This window comes from Anas platyrhynchos, chromosome 1 (genome assembly GCF_047663525.1).
Source record: "Anas platyrhynchos isolate ZD024472 breed Pekin duck chromosome 1, IASCAAS_PekinDuck_T2T, whole genome shotgun sequence".
Classification (NCBI taxonomy): Eukaryota; Metazoa; Chordata; class Aves; order Anseriformes; family Anatidae; genus Anas; species Anas platyrhynchos.
This window is the reverse complement of record NC_092587.1, coordinates 37,639,403-37,655,247: the sequence shown is the minus strand read 5'-3', so window position 1 is coordinate 37,655,247 and position 15,845 is coordinate 37,639,403. Positions and strand designations below refer to the sequence as shown.

The 15,845-nt window shown below is 41.4% G+C and overlaps 1 protein-coding gene across 3 annotated transcripts in view; it reads right to left on the bottom strand.

Moving 5' to 3' along the window:
* Nucleotides 1–15,845, bottom strand: part of FRS2 (fibroblast growth factor receptor substrate 2) — a 51,410-nt gene that overhangs the window by 13,162 nt on the left and 22,403 nt on the right. For 2 of the 3 annotated variants that reach the window (XM_027455877.3, XM_027455881.3), the window contains 3 exons: nt 5,539–5,645; nt 2,978–3,069; nt 980–1,166 (listed from right to left, as the gene is read on the bottom strand). In XM_027455877.3, coding sequence (XP_027311678.1) covers nt 980–1,166; nt 2,978–3,043 — 253 coding nt within the window. In that variant the 5' untranslated portion in view covers nt 3,044–3,069; nt 5,539–5,645. Of the gene's footprint in view, nt 1–979; nt 1,167–2,977; nt 3,070–3,348; nt 3,501–5,538; nt 5,646–15,845 lie in introns of those variants that run through there. The other variant, XM_072034794.1, reaches the window with a different exon arrangement.

Below are 15,845 nucleotides of genomic sequence, written 5' to 3'. Positions count from 1 at the left end.
AATGCTTTCTTAATTCTTCTTGTAAAATAACTACCTGCCCTTACCTCTGCTTGGACAATGAAGATTGACCAAATTTGTTTATGATCAAGTTCTTTCATGTTCCTGATTTTTTACAGTGAAGTTAAAAAATATTTTGTAATTGCAAATATTGTTATTTATAAAAAAAACTAGTACATGCTAAAAATCTGTAAGAAAATAAAAACACAACTGAATTTCACAACATACCAATACATAAGAATGTCAGGTACATAGAGCTGCATCATGACAGGAAGATGGAAAATGAGGCACAGAGCTCAACCAATACAGTTGTTGCACCACCGGGGACTGCTGTGGTGAATAGAGATTGAAAAGCCTCTTAGCCAAGGCAAGGGATGACCTGGCAACTGGAAAGGTAGCTGTCCTTCTGATTAAAGCCACACAGAAAGTAACTAAGCATAGCTGGAGTCTGCATTCTGAATATCAAAATTTGTAAAAATTTGAGAATGATGTCCTTGAAATAAATCGGCAGTGTTTGTTTCAGGAAGAGGTTGAAACAAGTGTGTTAGTGAAGACCGTAAGTAGGTAGGGATATCCAGTTCATTCCAGCGCTCTAGTCTCTTAAAAATGTAAAAATAGCAAAAACTCTGAATTCTGAGAAGATTCCCCCATGGTTCCAGGTTTCATCACCCTTCCTTGAAAGTCAAATCAACCTCTGAGATGGAAGAATTTCCCTGTCAAAACCACTCTCTGAGTTGACCACAACTATCAACGCATACAGCCATGGAATATTCCAGATCAAAATCTATAAGTAACTCAAACCCTCATTTTGCCATAAGACCATCCAACTTACTTTTTTCCAGAACCTGCATTCATATATAAAACTACATCTTTTATAACCCTTGCCAAAGGTCAAGGAAGTACACACTAAATAAATTAATAAACAAATCTCCCAACATCGAATTACTTTCTAAACATCTTTGTGTACAAAAATTCCACATACCTTGTCCAGTTTGACACCTTCGACCACTTTCAAAAGAGAAAAGATTTGAGTCATAGCCATAGCGACGGAGACAGAGGTAGTGCCATTTTACAGAGTCCCTTTTGCGGGTGTACAAAATTAGTTCTGTATCTGTAAGTTCCATTATGCCAGAACCCAGCTCATTACCATCATCATCCACGTTAATAACCTGCAAAAAGGAAGTTCAACAGCATCAGGTAAGCATTCTTTTGAGCACCAGTACTACTACTGTGATCTTAATGTTTCACTAATGCACTCCCGTCTGCTCCATCATAGGAGTTATGATCCTTGAGGTAAAAGTTTAAAAAAACCTCACCAAACCAGTTCCTTTGCTCCTCCAGCCCAGAATTAAAATAATACATATTTAACAGCAGTGAGTGAGACTAAATAACATCATTGCAAAATCCGTGGTGATATTTAAAATAAGAGATTTGTAAGTTTAATGATTTTTTAAAGCTGACTGTATGTACATATTCTAGTATTTCCACACAGATAAGGCATACCCCAGATAATTAAATCGTTCAGAGCACTGTTTCAAAAAAGATTATTTGCTTTGTCATATAACCCCACTTACAGTTGGGAAAAGGAATGAAAAAGGAGACGGGTCTCTAAGATAAAGCTACCCTCACATACCTGTAGGGCCTTGCACTGCGCTGAATCGCCAGACTGGTCTGGATTTTTTTTCCTGCCTTTTTAATGTCAACAAATAATTCAAATACCCTGTGGTTATCTTGTGTGAAAACATGATGCATATAAAGCTTATACTCTTATTCCTTCTGCCTTTACACCAGTTGGAGGTCTTCTGCATCCCTTAAGGAATCCTGACATGTATTTTCCCCCAGATGCGTTTTATCTCACAACGCTGCTTTCAGTGGGATTCCTTCTTACTCAATAAAAAGGCTACAAAAAAGCTTCCCTATGGTATCAATTAATTTTACTCCTTAAAGAGCCGTTTTCAACTTGAAAACTAGTCATTTAAAAAGAATTAAGAATAGTTTCATCTGTCACTGAAGCCTATGCCAAATGTCTTCATTTTGCAAACTACATTCTTTCATCTTCTCCCCCCTGCTGCTCAATCAGAGACCCACACGAACAATAGAGAGATGCTACGAGGAGAAAAGGAGGAACTGGCTGAATAAAGCTAAGTCAAATGCATCAAAAGCAAGAACACGAAAATATTTTATCCTTCAGCTCTTTGTACTGATAATATTAAATATTTCCAGAATTTCCCATGGTTTTCAAGCTCATTTCAGGGTTGCCCTCAGGCAGTGCATGAATCATTTTTCACTATGGAAGCGTTGCATTCCTTTGCCAGCTCACGGAGACAGTTTGGAGCACAGAAGCAGAGCCGAGCTGTGTGACTACGCAAAGGTATGTTTACTTAAAGGCACTGACTTCAGCGACTTCACATTAAGCACAGGAACAAGTGTTCACAAGCTTATAAATTCCAGGGGTATATATATGGGACAGAAGCACGTATAGAAATGAAGTTTATTCAAGTAATGGAAAAAAAGTTCTCCAAAATGATATAATCAACAGTGATCTTCAACTAAAATCAGTGGTCCTCACATCTTCCATTGCTGACCCTACCTCCAGGTTCATAGGCACAGCTCTCCAGCAGCTCTTCCATTATGCCTGTGACCCCCTCATATGGTCCCAAACCTCCCAGAGGTAACAGCATTTAACTGGGCTCCCAGCTGAAACTGGGACAGACCAAAATCATGGGGCTGCTTCTCCCACCTGAAGATCGAAACTGTCATGACAAAACCCAGCCTGTCTAAAGAATTCCTGTCACTGCCAGTAAGAAAGGAGTCTCAAGGGGAAAAAAAAAGAGAAACCTGCAGCCAGACACCTGCAGGTCTGTAATGGTTTAACCATTGGGTAATTCTCTCCCTATTTTCGTTTAAGTATTTTCCATCACAGACTTACCCCGCAAGAAAGCAACAAAATAATTCACGGCATACCACACCAGGTGCTTACCTTAAACTTGTTTCGATGGTTATCTGGGACAGTTTCTTTATCTGGACAGCTACAACAGCTACCCATGACTTCTTTAGAAGACCATGTGATCTCTAAATTAAAAAGAAAAAAGCAAACCACAACCAAACACGGTGATCACTTAGTTGAAGTAAAAATAGAGCATCATCAACAGAACAACACAATACAAATTTCTGCCTAGATTACAAATTTTCATGATGAATTTTGCAGTCAGAAATAATAAAAAATAATATCTAAGAGCTGTGTTAGATTTGGCATTGAGAACTAACTGCACAAAGCCCTGGAAGACCTACCAACAATTCCACTCGATGTCACTACCAAACAGACCCACTGATCTTGATTGAGCCTCTCACCTTAACTCCCGTAGTAGCATTTGAGGGAAATAAAAAAAGAAAAGAACAAATGCATTGGTTGCAATTCTCTCTCCTAAACCAAGGTCTTTATGGAAGGCACTACCTGGATCCCAGTTCCACCTAAACGAGCACTCTCCAGCCTGCTGCTGAGCACAGCCCTGGCTGACTCCTGTCCCAGCCCAGGGCTGCAGGTTACCAGGCAGAGGCAACACAAAGAGCCCGCAGGGCAATCCTGAAAAGCTGCCCTGCTTTGGGCAGCTCCAGCGCCCACATTCAATAGGGGGTGGAGGCACGCGGGGCCTGGAGGCAGCCCTCTGCTCAGCTTCTGTGCTCACAGTTTGAAGCACTTCCCATGTAGCAAAGCACATACAACTAACGAAAGGCAAGGGAAACAAAGCTCCATGATCAACACAAATATTTTAACACTAACTTTTTAAATTCCTATTATGTTACCTTTGGATTAGATTATGTTATGCAGCTTACTTACTTGTTAAAAACAACATAATAACTCAACTAACTCCATGGCTAAATTAAGAAAAATAATATTTTATATTCTTGGTATTCTAACTGAAAAAAAAAATTGTATGTATGGTAAAGCTTTCACAGAGCAACAGGATAAAAGTGTTACAGAACCAAGCCTCACAACTTTCTTCTCCTACCACCTCACTACAGATCAATCTTAAACTCTTAAGAAGGTCAGATAAAAGGAAACTTACCCATTTACACAAGCTGTATATTGGATAAGAACTACAATTTCCACTACACAAATGAAAAGTGGGTCAAAATCTTGGAAGAGAGCTAGTAAGCAACAACAGGTATGGCATTTAGAGTCAAGAAGAAGCAGGGCAGAACTTCTTCTGACAGAATGGGAAAATCAGATTGCACCTTAGGAAAACTTGGACTCACTTTCTAGCCAGGCATTTGTGTTAGTGTGCAACAGCAGTATCCACTTAGCACTTTATCCTGCTGAAAAATAAGGTGCAAGGCATACCGTGAAGTTCAGCTAACTATGCTGGACCAGACAGGCCACGCAAAAGCGATATTGCTACCCTAGAGACTGCAGACGTCTGTCAGTGGCCACCAAAGCCCTGCAGAGGTGAAATGAAGAACTTAGCAGAAAGGCTGACAATGTGGCTTAGATTAATCCAGTAACAAAGAGGCAGACAGCCCGACGTTGTCAAAACTCAATGGATTCTCTGATGTCATTCCTGGCCATAGTGTAAAAACGCGCATTAATTTGACAGAGCTTTTTTCCCAACCCAACAGCGAACTAGGTTGTTGTTTGCTTCTACTACAACAGAAAGAAGCTGTGCTACACACAACTGGTTGGTTGTTCTTGCACAGTGAAGAGAAGCCTTCAATTTTCTTAATCAGTCCGATCAACCTCTCAATTACAGACTGCTTCCAACAGTCTCCATACAGGTATCTTGTTATTAGACTAACTACTCGTTTCTTTGCTGAAGCCTTCTGCCCGTTCTGTTCAGAAAGGAAGATACAGAACATCTTCTGTAACTAGTTTCCTACCCTGGCACCCCACTTTGCCTCACTATGTAGATGTTCAGATGTTGGTCTTGTCACTCGATTGACGATGCCCAATTTATTCTGAGATTACAGTGCTAAAAGGAGCAACGTGTGAAACAGCTGCAGTGCAGATTAACAACAAATGCAATACAAATTTGCAGCAAAGGTTTTCAAGCTCTGGTCTCTACAGCACTAAATTGCCAAACAGAAGCATTTACTAGCCTTCAAATACAGATGCTCACACTTAATAAAGCCCAGTCTTCAATTTCCTCAAAACCTTATGAGAAAGCAGAAATAGAACTAAATAGCAGCACACTGTGACAGTAACGTGACATCCTTTGCACTCACCATAAAGGTAAATCAATAGTAAACTGAATAGACAATAAAAAAATTAACTGCAAAGTAGTTTGGGAGAAGTATATAGAGTTGCAAATAAAAAGATGTAGTAGATGAAGAAGTCTGAAATATAGCTACTATGTCTCAAGAAAGACAAAGAAAAGGGATGTAATCAACATTAATTGTAGACACTTGTTATTTCATATCCAATATTTTAATATTAATATTTTGGAATACCGAGAACCATCATGCTGCTTCAAAGCTGAGATGGGAACTAAGGCAATGAGGAAGAAACGAAACAAGCAGGGAGCCGACAACGTTCACATCACTCACCTAGATTTGGCCATTAATATTCCCAGCCTCTGTTGCGGCATCAGGGGTTCTGTCATACTTCAAAGTGTCATGCTGTCTTGTCACAGAACTAATCATTTGACCTAGAACTAGAAAAGTACATAAAAAATGTTTTGTTTTTTCTTGTTTTCTAGACACCAGTTAGTAAACGATCAGAAATACACGAGGCCCTTTTATTTTGGCGTCATTACGTCAAGTGAGGTCTCCACGGTTAGGCTGCCTCTTACAGGGAACTTTAGACCCAGCCTCATCTCTTCGAGCTCCCCGAGCATTTCCATGGCCTACCTGGCAATGACATCTCCCGTTACCCTCAGCACATGCCGAAACAAACAAACAGACTCACAATTTACTCCGCTCAAGTCCCTCTCGCTCATCCTACTGACCACACACATATGCCACCTATAACACATCGCCCTTTCTTTGCACCCCTCATGGCTCTTGCTCCACGGCATTCACCACAAATTGCTTGCTTTCACTTTTACTTTTTGCCTGGGTTACCCTCATACCAGCTGCTGCCCTCTCGCATTTACCCCTGAAAGCTCCATGGCTGCTGGCAGCTGGCAGCCACCATCCTCTGTTTGGAAAACTGCTGAAAAACTCTTCACGTTTTCTTTGACACTGCTTCTTCAGCCAACGAGAAGGGCTAAATTCTCACAAAATCATGTTATTTAGCCACTTTCTTACCAGCCTTTCAGGGTGTCTGTGCAAACCACTGCAACCTCTGCCTCACAGTTCAATGAAAAGCATTTTCAGAAGCTAAAGCACCTTTCTTTTTTGCACAGCATCAAACGTAACGTAGTCCCAAGCTCACCCCTGGTCCTGGCATCACAGTAACACGGTAACTTATGGGAATGAGTTCCAAAATTGTACAGGTTCAGAAAGTAATTGGACAGATGCAAGGAAGAAAAATCAATAAATACCTCCGTAACGAGCTTTTAAACTCAAGGATGTCCCATTGGGCTCAAAGAGTCTGTGAGCTGCAGTTTCTGGGAAGGGCATTAAGGAATGACCATAAAACACTGGTTATTGTTATTCCCTTCCCTATATATTTCCTACTGACTACTGTAAGAAGCAGGATACTAGACTGATTACTTCAGCCTGACACGAAAAAGCTCTTCCTAGCTGGCAGAAAAAGGATGACAAGGACTGAGCATAAATTTTTAAGTACATCGGTCACACAATATTAAAAAAGAAATAGTCTACTACTTGTATTTAAATTGAAACTAAGGCGTAGATTCCACAAAGGCACAGAAGGACCTTTCTGGAGTGCTCTACGGACACAGAGATTTGCATCTACACCACATGGGTTCTCTCCTGTGTCCAACTGGTATTTAGGATCAGGAACTTGCAGCCAGTCACGTACCCTTCATATAATTTACTTGCCCTTTAGCCACAAGCCTTCTTGGTCTTAGCCAAAACTGTATGCAATTGTGTATTCAAGATCAATCCCCGTGCAACACACACAGCTCTGTGTCTGTGATGGCCCTACCCAATCTGTTCGAGTACACACAGATTTGTAGGTGAGGTCAGATTTTTGTTGACTTTAGCACATCAAACCAGCTCAGCAGAGAGATCAGCCGGTACCTGAGCCAGCTGGGGACAGGATGACAAGGGGATGACCTCTGCCAGTGCTCAGAAAACCCAGCCCTTTCACTAATACTTTACTTAGTTTAACAAATTAACCTGCTCGAACTTTCAAGGAAGGGAGAGAAAACAGAGAAAGCAAACAAAAAAAAATTACCCACTATCTCTGGTGGACTGTGTTATCTGTCAAATCTTGCAGGTAGTCGTAAGAATTATATAGAAAACAAAAAATCACATGCAAATCACAGTAATGCAGGTGTCTGCGGTGATATTTACGCTGGTATTTTACTAGCAGAGTTTGAAAGCCTTCCCATGGTTTGACTACGTACGGTAGCCTACCCTGCTTTGGTTACACAGGAATTCTTAAATGGCCCAAATGCAGCTTTTAATGGGTAAATGAAAGCACACAGACTTATAGCACCTACCTTCTTTTAAATGTAAAGCAATACCAGAACTCTCCAGCAAGTTGTTTTCAATTACGAGCTGGGTTTTGCTTAAGAGTTATTTACTCAATTTGGGATTTTCTTAAATCTTCCCAGATTGCAAAATATTTACGCAAACTTCCACACGCGAGGAGAAGTAGGCATTTTCAGTCACAACTGTAAAAGTTAATCTTCTCAGTTATGTCTACAATGTCAGGCTTGGGAGCTGTAATTTCCCCTTCATGAAGCATCAGCGGCCACGGGGTGCAGTCATGCAAGGACGGAGAAGGGGCAGGAGAGGATTTTGGGCTTCTTCCCAGCACATCCATCAGCGCATCATGAGGCAAAGATGGCAGGAAAGACAAAGCAAGACCTGCGCTTATTTACATCTTGTGAACAGGAGGGAAAATTAGGAACTGCCATAAATCCAGTAAGACTTATTTGTTGGATTAGTAACGTTAGTTGGATTAATTTCCTTCATAGACTATGCAGACAGTCAGAAACCCTGAAAATCTGAATAACATTGGCGTTTCAGCAGCCTGTCCTGGGCCGGGAATGGTCTGAACAACGTGTGCGTTCCCCTTGTGACCCGAAAGCCCCGTGGATGAGCAGCAACCTCCCTCCTCGTGCTCAGGCGGACTGGGAGCCCCACTAAAGTCAGGAGAGTAAAAACCCCGAAGCACAGCACACTTCAGAAGAGGCAAGGAGAAGCGACGGCTGGAAACCCATCTCTTGGGTGTGTTGTCTTCCAAGCGGCCTCCCAAAGCCCCGAGCTGCCACGCTGCCAGGCCCTCTGCATCTTGCTCTCAGCCCCATTGCGTTCCCCATCACCCAGTTGGGAAGCCGGTGCCTACTTTTTAAATCTTAAAGCATCAGTATCCATAGTTTTCAAAGACTGTTTCTCATTTAGCATATACATTATTTATTTATTTATTTATTTTTAATCCCAGCAACTACAACACAGAACACCCCCGTGCTTCTACATGTATTTCTTACTCGGATTTCAAATGCTTGCTTAAAAAGGTAAAAACAAAATATATATTATCAAATTCTCTACATTTAACATCAGTGTTGGTGTTATGACAAAAGCAAACAGAAGTACTGCAAGTTTAGCAGGCATATGGGAACTGCAAACTCATTCAGAGACGGATAGATCACCACCAGGGGCACTTCACCTTTTTTGTTAATTTCTGTCACAAATTCTCTTTAGCATGCTAAGTAGAATAATATTTTTCAAATCCTTAATTATTTTTAAAACATGAAACAGCACATGCTGCCATGCCTGGCTTCACATGTGTTTTTTCTTCAGTAACAATGCAGGGATGAAACCCTCATAGCCCAAACTCTGCTGATTCCTAAAACATTTCCCCAAATGTGTCCCGCAACCATTGTCAAGTGTTAGCCATGGTTTAACTCCACTTGAAACAAGTTGGCCAACACCACCGCTAAAATCATGACAATTCCGACAGCTCAGAAATTAAGTCTAAGATTTTTTCCAGCTGCACCAGCATCATGACACTCGAACGCTTCAGAGCTGCGGAACCCCAGGCTTCTCACAGCTGTTTGCTGTCAAGAACAAACAGAAAGGCTACATTCAATCTGAAGTTTCATTACCATGCTCTTAAAAATACAATTTATATGAATGGTTTTCAACACCTGCTTCTTTCTTAACTCTGTAATTAATGCTCAGATCAATCGAGTAAACAAAAAGAAAAAAAAAATAGGATATTAGTTGTACTTGACAGCCTCAGCATAAACCCTGAAGTTTTTTGAAAGGCTCAACAGTGGGAGGGGAGCAGAGGGAACATGAAACGTACGGGCTGTCTTCTGCACCAAGCTGAGGAAGGTTTCAATTTCATAGCTGACTTCTGGGAAATAAATTCAAGTTATTTTTGGGGGACAGTTGAATGACAAACATTTATTATAAAAAATCTCAGACATCTTCAAATTCAGTTTTCTTTTTCTTTTTCTTTTAGCTGCAGCATTTTGTTCACAAGCTTTTCTCTATTTAAAGTTACCTGCCAAATAATCGTAACAGTGACCAAACAGGAGATGAACCTCCTGCCATTTGGGGTTCTTTTTGGTTTTTAAAAGTTGAGGTTATCTAGGGTTATCAGACACATCTTAAGAAAAGAACACGGTAACTTAGAAGTAAGTATTCTGCTGAAACCAGTGTTTATGGGAGCAAAAAAGTTTAGAAATGTGGCTAGTGTTTCCTCTTGAAGTTCTTAAGAATCCCAAAAGAACAGACCCCACAAGCTATTTCTAACTCAAATTCTCCCATGCTTTGACTTACATTTGCCACGTAGAAGATAAGAAAGGGATTTTTTTTTAACTTACGCCTGACTTTCTGTCCTAGGGTGATCAGTGCCAGGCATTTTTCATCACAAAGCGCTCTCCTTGCAAGAATGACTGGCACCAGACAACACAACAGAAATACAGAAGTTTGCCTGAAGACCTCCCAAAACCGTGCCCTTCACAGAAACCTTGCTGAGAAAATAACCTGTGTAAAGCAGAACAAGTGGTAGCGAAGAGCTGAAGGTCCTCCTCTCACCCCTCTTTGCTTTCCCCCAGGTAGGAGGAAGCAGCCTGAAACTAAAGCAGCAAGTGGGATTCAACTGAACGCTTTTCTTTCTGAAAACCCATCAAGTCTCCACGAAGACAGAAACAAAGCCTGGTGAATTTGCAGCTTACAGGTACAATTTGCTCTCCACAGAGAGCTGGCCCAAGCCCAGAGGGGCTCTTTCTGCTGCTGCCTTCAAGTTCAGGAACTGACAGAACTGACGGCAACAAATTATTTGTACCTATGCAAAAATACGTGCAAATTGCTCAGGATTAAGGAAAACTCCCCCTTCTCCCTTCCTCCAAGCATGTCAATATTGTCACCTCTCATAAAACTCCTTAAAAATTGACCATTGTACTTCTCCAGCTATTAAGATACCTAACACTTACAACCGCACTGCAGAACAGACCCATTACATTTCTAGCATTTCCCTGTTCTAGACTTTTTAATTTTTAATTTTAAAAGTATCTAACTCAAGTGGGAGAAAAAGAAATAAAAAAGGAAATTCTGTACTGCAGATAGTGCAAAGAAAAGCCTAGGGAGGATGGAGAAAATACTTTTATTACTTGTTTTTAAACACCCCACCAGATTCACCCTTTATTTTAGGTTGCTGACCTGAATGCTGTTAAATCAGTGTCTCCACCTGAGGCTGAGCTCTTTCCCTAGGAGCTGGGGACATTCCAGACAAGCAACCCCACTCTGGTACAGTTTGGTGACTGGCTTCACGCAGGAACCACACCGCCTTAACGCTGATTTATGTTGAAAAAAGTTAGATTTTTAATCTTTTCCATGACCTCGAGTATATGGAAACAAAATCAGTGTCAAACATTTAAGGACACAGACCGCTCTCTGCAAGTCATTTTCCATCTTTCTCCCCATCCCTCATGTTTCCTGTCTTATTTTTCCTTTCAAATCTTTTTACAGAGTGATCCTAAATATGAATTCATTTAATTTCAGATTTGACATCCTTTGTGCTTTGCAGTTTCCACCCTTGCATACCACGTCCAATATTGCTTGGTGTTTAATTACATCTGGCATTTAGCCTGTGAACAGTGAATTTTTGCCATGCAAACACACAAGCAGCGAGCACAGAACGAAATTTGAAGCAGCCTCTTTCCCGAGCTCCTTTGTGAAGAATACCGAGGACTGGGTTATGTCAAGGAGGAAAAGCATGCTTCAAGAGATAACGCACAAGCTGTGGATTAAATCCTATTTAAAACACCCCCAAATAATGGCAGAAGTAGCACTACCTTTACTTGCCCAAACATTTTCTGACAGAACCTGAAGCTTACATGCTCAGCTCCTTGGAAAGCCAGCACCACCACCCAACTTCTGTTCTTCTGCTTGCTCTGGGATGAGCCATGCAGCAAGCAACCTGCCCCTCCCCAGAGCTCATTCCAGCGCATCTTTCTCTTCTTTTCTGCTCTCACAACTGCAAATATCTGAGGAAAACACAGCCAAGTCCCTACAGACACATTATGATAGGCAATTTGCCCAGCTCAGAGTTTCTGAGCCATGTTGATGCTGATGGTTATCCTAAAGCATCGACCAGTTCCACCAGGATACTGTCACCCTGGTGATTAAGCACAAGCTGAAAGTACAAACCCAAGCTTTTCAGGGTACACACAGATAATTTCTAAGTAACACAGCACATCTTGTGCTCGCTAAGACATTGCTGCAGCAGAACTGTTTTTATTTTCCTGCACAAAGCAAATTTTTCATCAAAGGGGACAGCGCTGGAGACAGCAGGCAGACTAACAAAGAGAAAACCAACTTACCATGCAGGCAACCTGCTGCTGAGTAAGACAACAATTGTTTTATCACCATTTTACTCCTTGGTGGCTGAAGTGGCACCGCCATCGGTCCGCTGCAGTTCTGCTGACAGCTGAACGCTGCCCATCTCCCAGCCAGGCAGCACGACAGATTACATGGGTAACTGATTTATCTGATGTGGCGAGCCCCAAGTCTTCAGAGTCGTGATGTAATCCACGGTGGCAAATTCTATATGATTTCAGAAGCCTGGTATCCTACTTAAGACTTAAAATAGCCCATACTATGACCTTCTGTTTGTTTTGGCTAGCCTATATTGGCTACCACGAAGCCAAGTGCTTTCAATTGGAAAACAAAACTTTGGTTTCTGGAACATGGGACTCCCACGTACCAGACCTCACATGCACAGAAGAGATGCAGCATCAAAATCAAGCGTTCGCCCTGAACTAGTAATTACTGGCTGTGGGCAGCTCCAAGAGGCTTGTTCCCCCCATGGTCCTATTCCCTTTGTAATTATTTGGGGAAAAAATAGAAGATTTCTGTACATCAGCAAAGACTGACTAATTCGCTTTAATGCCTGAAGACAGAGCAGATGTAAGAGGTGCCAGAGCTGGAATATTCTCCCATGGAAACACAGCGCTTCGAAGGGATACGTGTGCTCAGCAGGACTGAAGGAAACCTTCCTTGCCTCCTCGCCTCCCCACACACGCTGCTGTCCTTCGCATCAACTCCTCTTTCAGATCCTGGCCTGACGTACCAACGCCTCAGCCCCACGCTGTGAACATATTTTGGAGAGCTGGTGTTAAGGTCAGACACAATCCTCGCCCTTCTTCCACTTGGCAGTGATGGTTAAGAAAATTAAGACTGAAGCCATGTCAGTGCCATAAGGCTGAAAGGCAGCAGTGCTCCCTAACAGAAGTAGGGGCAGGAAGAAAAAAGCAGCAGTGCTAGCAGACCATCACAGAGCTAAAAACTACAATAAAAGGAGATCCAAGAAGAAACTACACATGATGAGAAATAGTTTGGTGCCACTGGCTGCAATTACGGAAAACAGACAACGAACGGCAGAGGTGAAGTTGCTGAATCTAATTTACAACTTTATTTATGCTAACAGGTGGAGCTTTATCCCAACATTTTTATTAAATGAGCATGCTGTCAGGCTTATCATTAAAATCCAGTATTAAACGTACGCTCCTTTTTTCTCACTAGCCCTTTCCAAGATAAAAAAAAAAATAAATTGGCAAAACCCAAGCTAAACTGCCAGGACTGCCTCCTGGCTCCTGTGAAAACAAAATTATCGCAACCACACGCAAGCTTCGGCACACCAGCTCACAGCTTTTGTGTGCTGCCCTCCGAGTCCTCCTGGCAGCAGCATCCCTCTCCAGGCAGCTCCATCAGAAGAGACCCGACCCCTTCCCTTCCTTTCCCTTCCTTTCCCTTCCCTTCCCTTCCCAGATTTGCACAGGTGGGTTTCAGACCTTCACATCTCAAGTGATGTTTCTGTTTTGCTGCATAGGTTTGGGGGAGGTTTTCGGTGTATCTGGATTCAAACGAATTATTGTAAAACAATGACCCAAACCCATTTGAAATAAAAAGAAACAAGAAAAAATATACAAGAAAAGCAATTTAAAAAAAAAAAAAATGTTCCCAAACAGTCTGCCTTGACAATGACCTGCCAACTATCCTGAAGAGCTGTTACGTAAAATTTTGAAATTGCATGTTGGTATTAGAACAAAATAAACTCTACGGTTCTTCTTAAAAGCGATAGTTTCAGCAAAACGCTCAACTTCAGGTAAGTCAGTTAAACATTTCTTGGAACACCATTTCTCAGTAATCCCTTAAAAATACGTGCTCTTTCCAACAGAGGAGCCCTTATGTTCACCACCGTCACTATGTCAAAACGAAGATGGAAAAGCAACCCGAAGGGCTGGGTCAGAAGAGCAGAGAGACCTGCAGCAGGTAGCGGCGTCCTGCTAAGAAAGGGACATTTCAGTGTCCCTTCATGACACTGATCCTACATCTCCCTCCACTTACTTCTAGCACGGCGCTTGGAGAGCCACGTTCCCCTGAAGGCACCTTCCACCCCATCTTTGGGCGATATCAAAGACAATCCCGCATTTCATCTAGGCACTACATCAATACAACTGCTCTATTCTACAGGTACACGGATAAAAACAACATTAAATGTTGTTTAAAATCTTCAGGTTAGCATATTTCAAAAAAAAAAAAAAAACCACTCCAGGACTATTAATGGAAAGGTACCTTGAAAACAAATACCCGAGCCATTTATGCCACCATCCCCGTTAATCCTTCTGAGATGAGCCAATGTTCCTTGTCATCTTATTTTCTCCAAAAAATTATCCCCTTGTTCTTAACCTCCAGAGAAACAAGACTTAAATTTTACTCAGTATCATTTTTAAAACAACTTACACACATGCAAATGTATTTTTTTAACTTTCTTAACAAAACAGTTTCTTCAGATCCACACCACCACGCTGTTTTCTGTGAATGTCTGCCAAAATAACTACATCCCTTTTAAAAGAAACAACCAAAACATCAAACTCCAAACCACTGCATTAGGTTAAACAAGCAAGCTGCGCTAAATTGTTTAAGTCTTGGAAACTCCAAATATCTTGAAAAAATGTCCTTTGAGAAACAACATATGCGAAAGTATCATTTTTAAGCAACAACAAAAGAGCAGAAACGGGACTGAAGTTTTAAGCATCGCTGCTACAGGGAAGCTTTTTGGATCCAGGATCAAGGAGAAAGGCAAGGAGATGGGGAAATAAAGCAAAAGGGTGCAACAATTAAGTCAAGTAATGGGCCCTAGGAAGAAGGGAGACTCGAGCTTAATTCTTGAAAAGGATGCCTGGCTTCAAACTGTTGAAATAGTGAGTCAGCTCTCTAATATTTAACCACAAATGCCTTCTAAAACTTGAGGCCCACAGCTCCTGCCAATTCTTCAAAGCCAGCAAAGTGCCAAATCTGCTAACTAAGTGGCACTGAATTTATATTTTGCATTATTCTGATCTCTGAAATAGCGTTCATTCCAACCTTTCAGGGAAGGTTAAGTTTTGCTTTTATGTTTTTGACATGTTTTGCCCATAGTCTTCTCATACATTAATTAAAATAACATTTAAAAGCCTGCAAGGTTGGCCTTACCAAAACTAAAAGCAGAGACAGTAACATATTATCAAAACTAAGACCATGCCACTGTTTTATAAAAAATAATAATAAATAAATATATATATATATATATTGTTTTGCTATGTATTGACTTGTGTCCTTCCTTATCCAATCACTGGTTTCTGTTATCAAAAATTTGTTAGCATGTGGATGAAAGTAACTTGGTGTTACCCACACATTTTGCTTGTATAGCTCTGTTGTTGTTGTTGTTTCTTGGAAAACTTGAAGTCCCATCCTTACAAGGTGTTACTAAATCTGGGTTCTTTTAAAAATTGTTTGTCATCTGGATTTATCGCTGCTCCCTCTGCTGCAGAAAATTCCTTTCATCACACTTGAAAGAAGACTGCTGAGTTTCTCAGTGCAGTTCACTCGCCTCCTCACGTCCTTCTCATACATTTTTCCTTCCCCCTTTAAGGAAGAACTCTTAACAGCCATTTAACTCCACCTCCCTCCCCTCTGACCCCAGCTTAGGGTGTGCAAGGGGAAGATCACCAACAGCTATTGACATTCTCCAGAAAAGCCGGGCTACGTAGGCTTCACCAGTAGCTGATGAGCAGCGAGACCCATGATCGTAGATCCATAATCTCGTTACCACTGAACTACCTATGTCAAAAAGCAAGGAGGTTGTTTTTTTCTCTTTGCATTTGCAATGAGAATGAGCACACGTACATCTAGCACGGCTGATTTCTTGAACCATCATTACCTGACCATGCGCTGAGCTCTACCAAGTGATTCAAATCCTGATCTCCCCAGCAGATTTAACT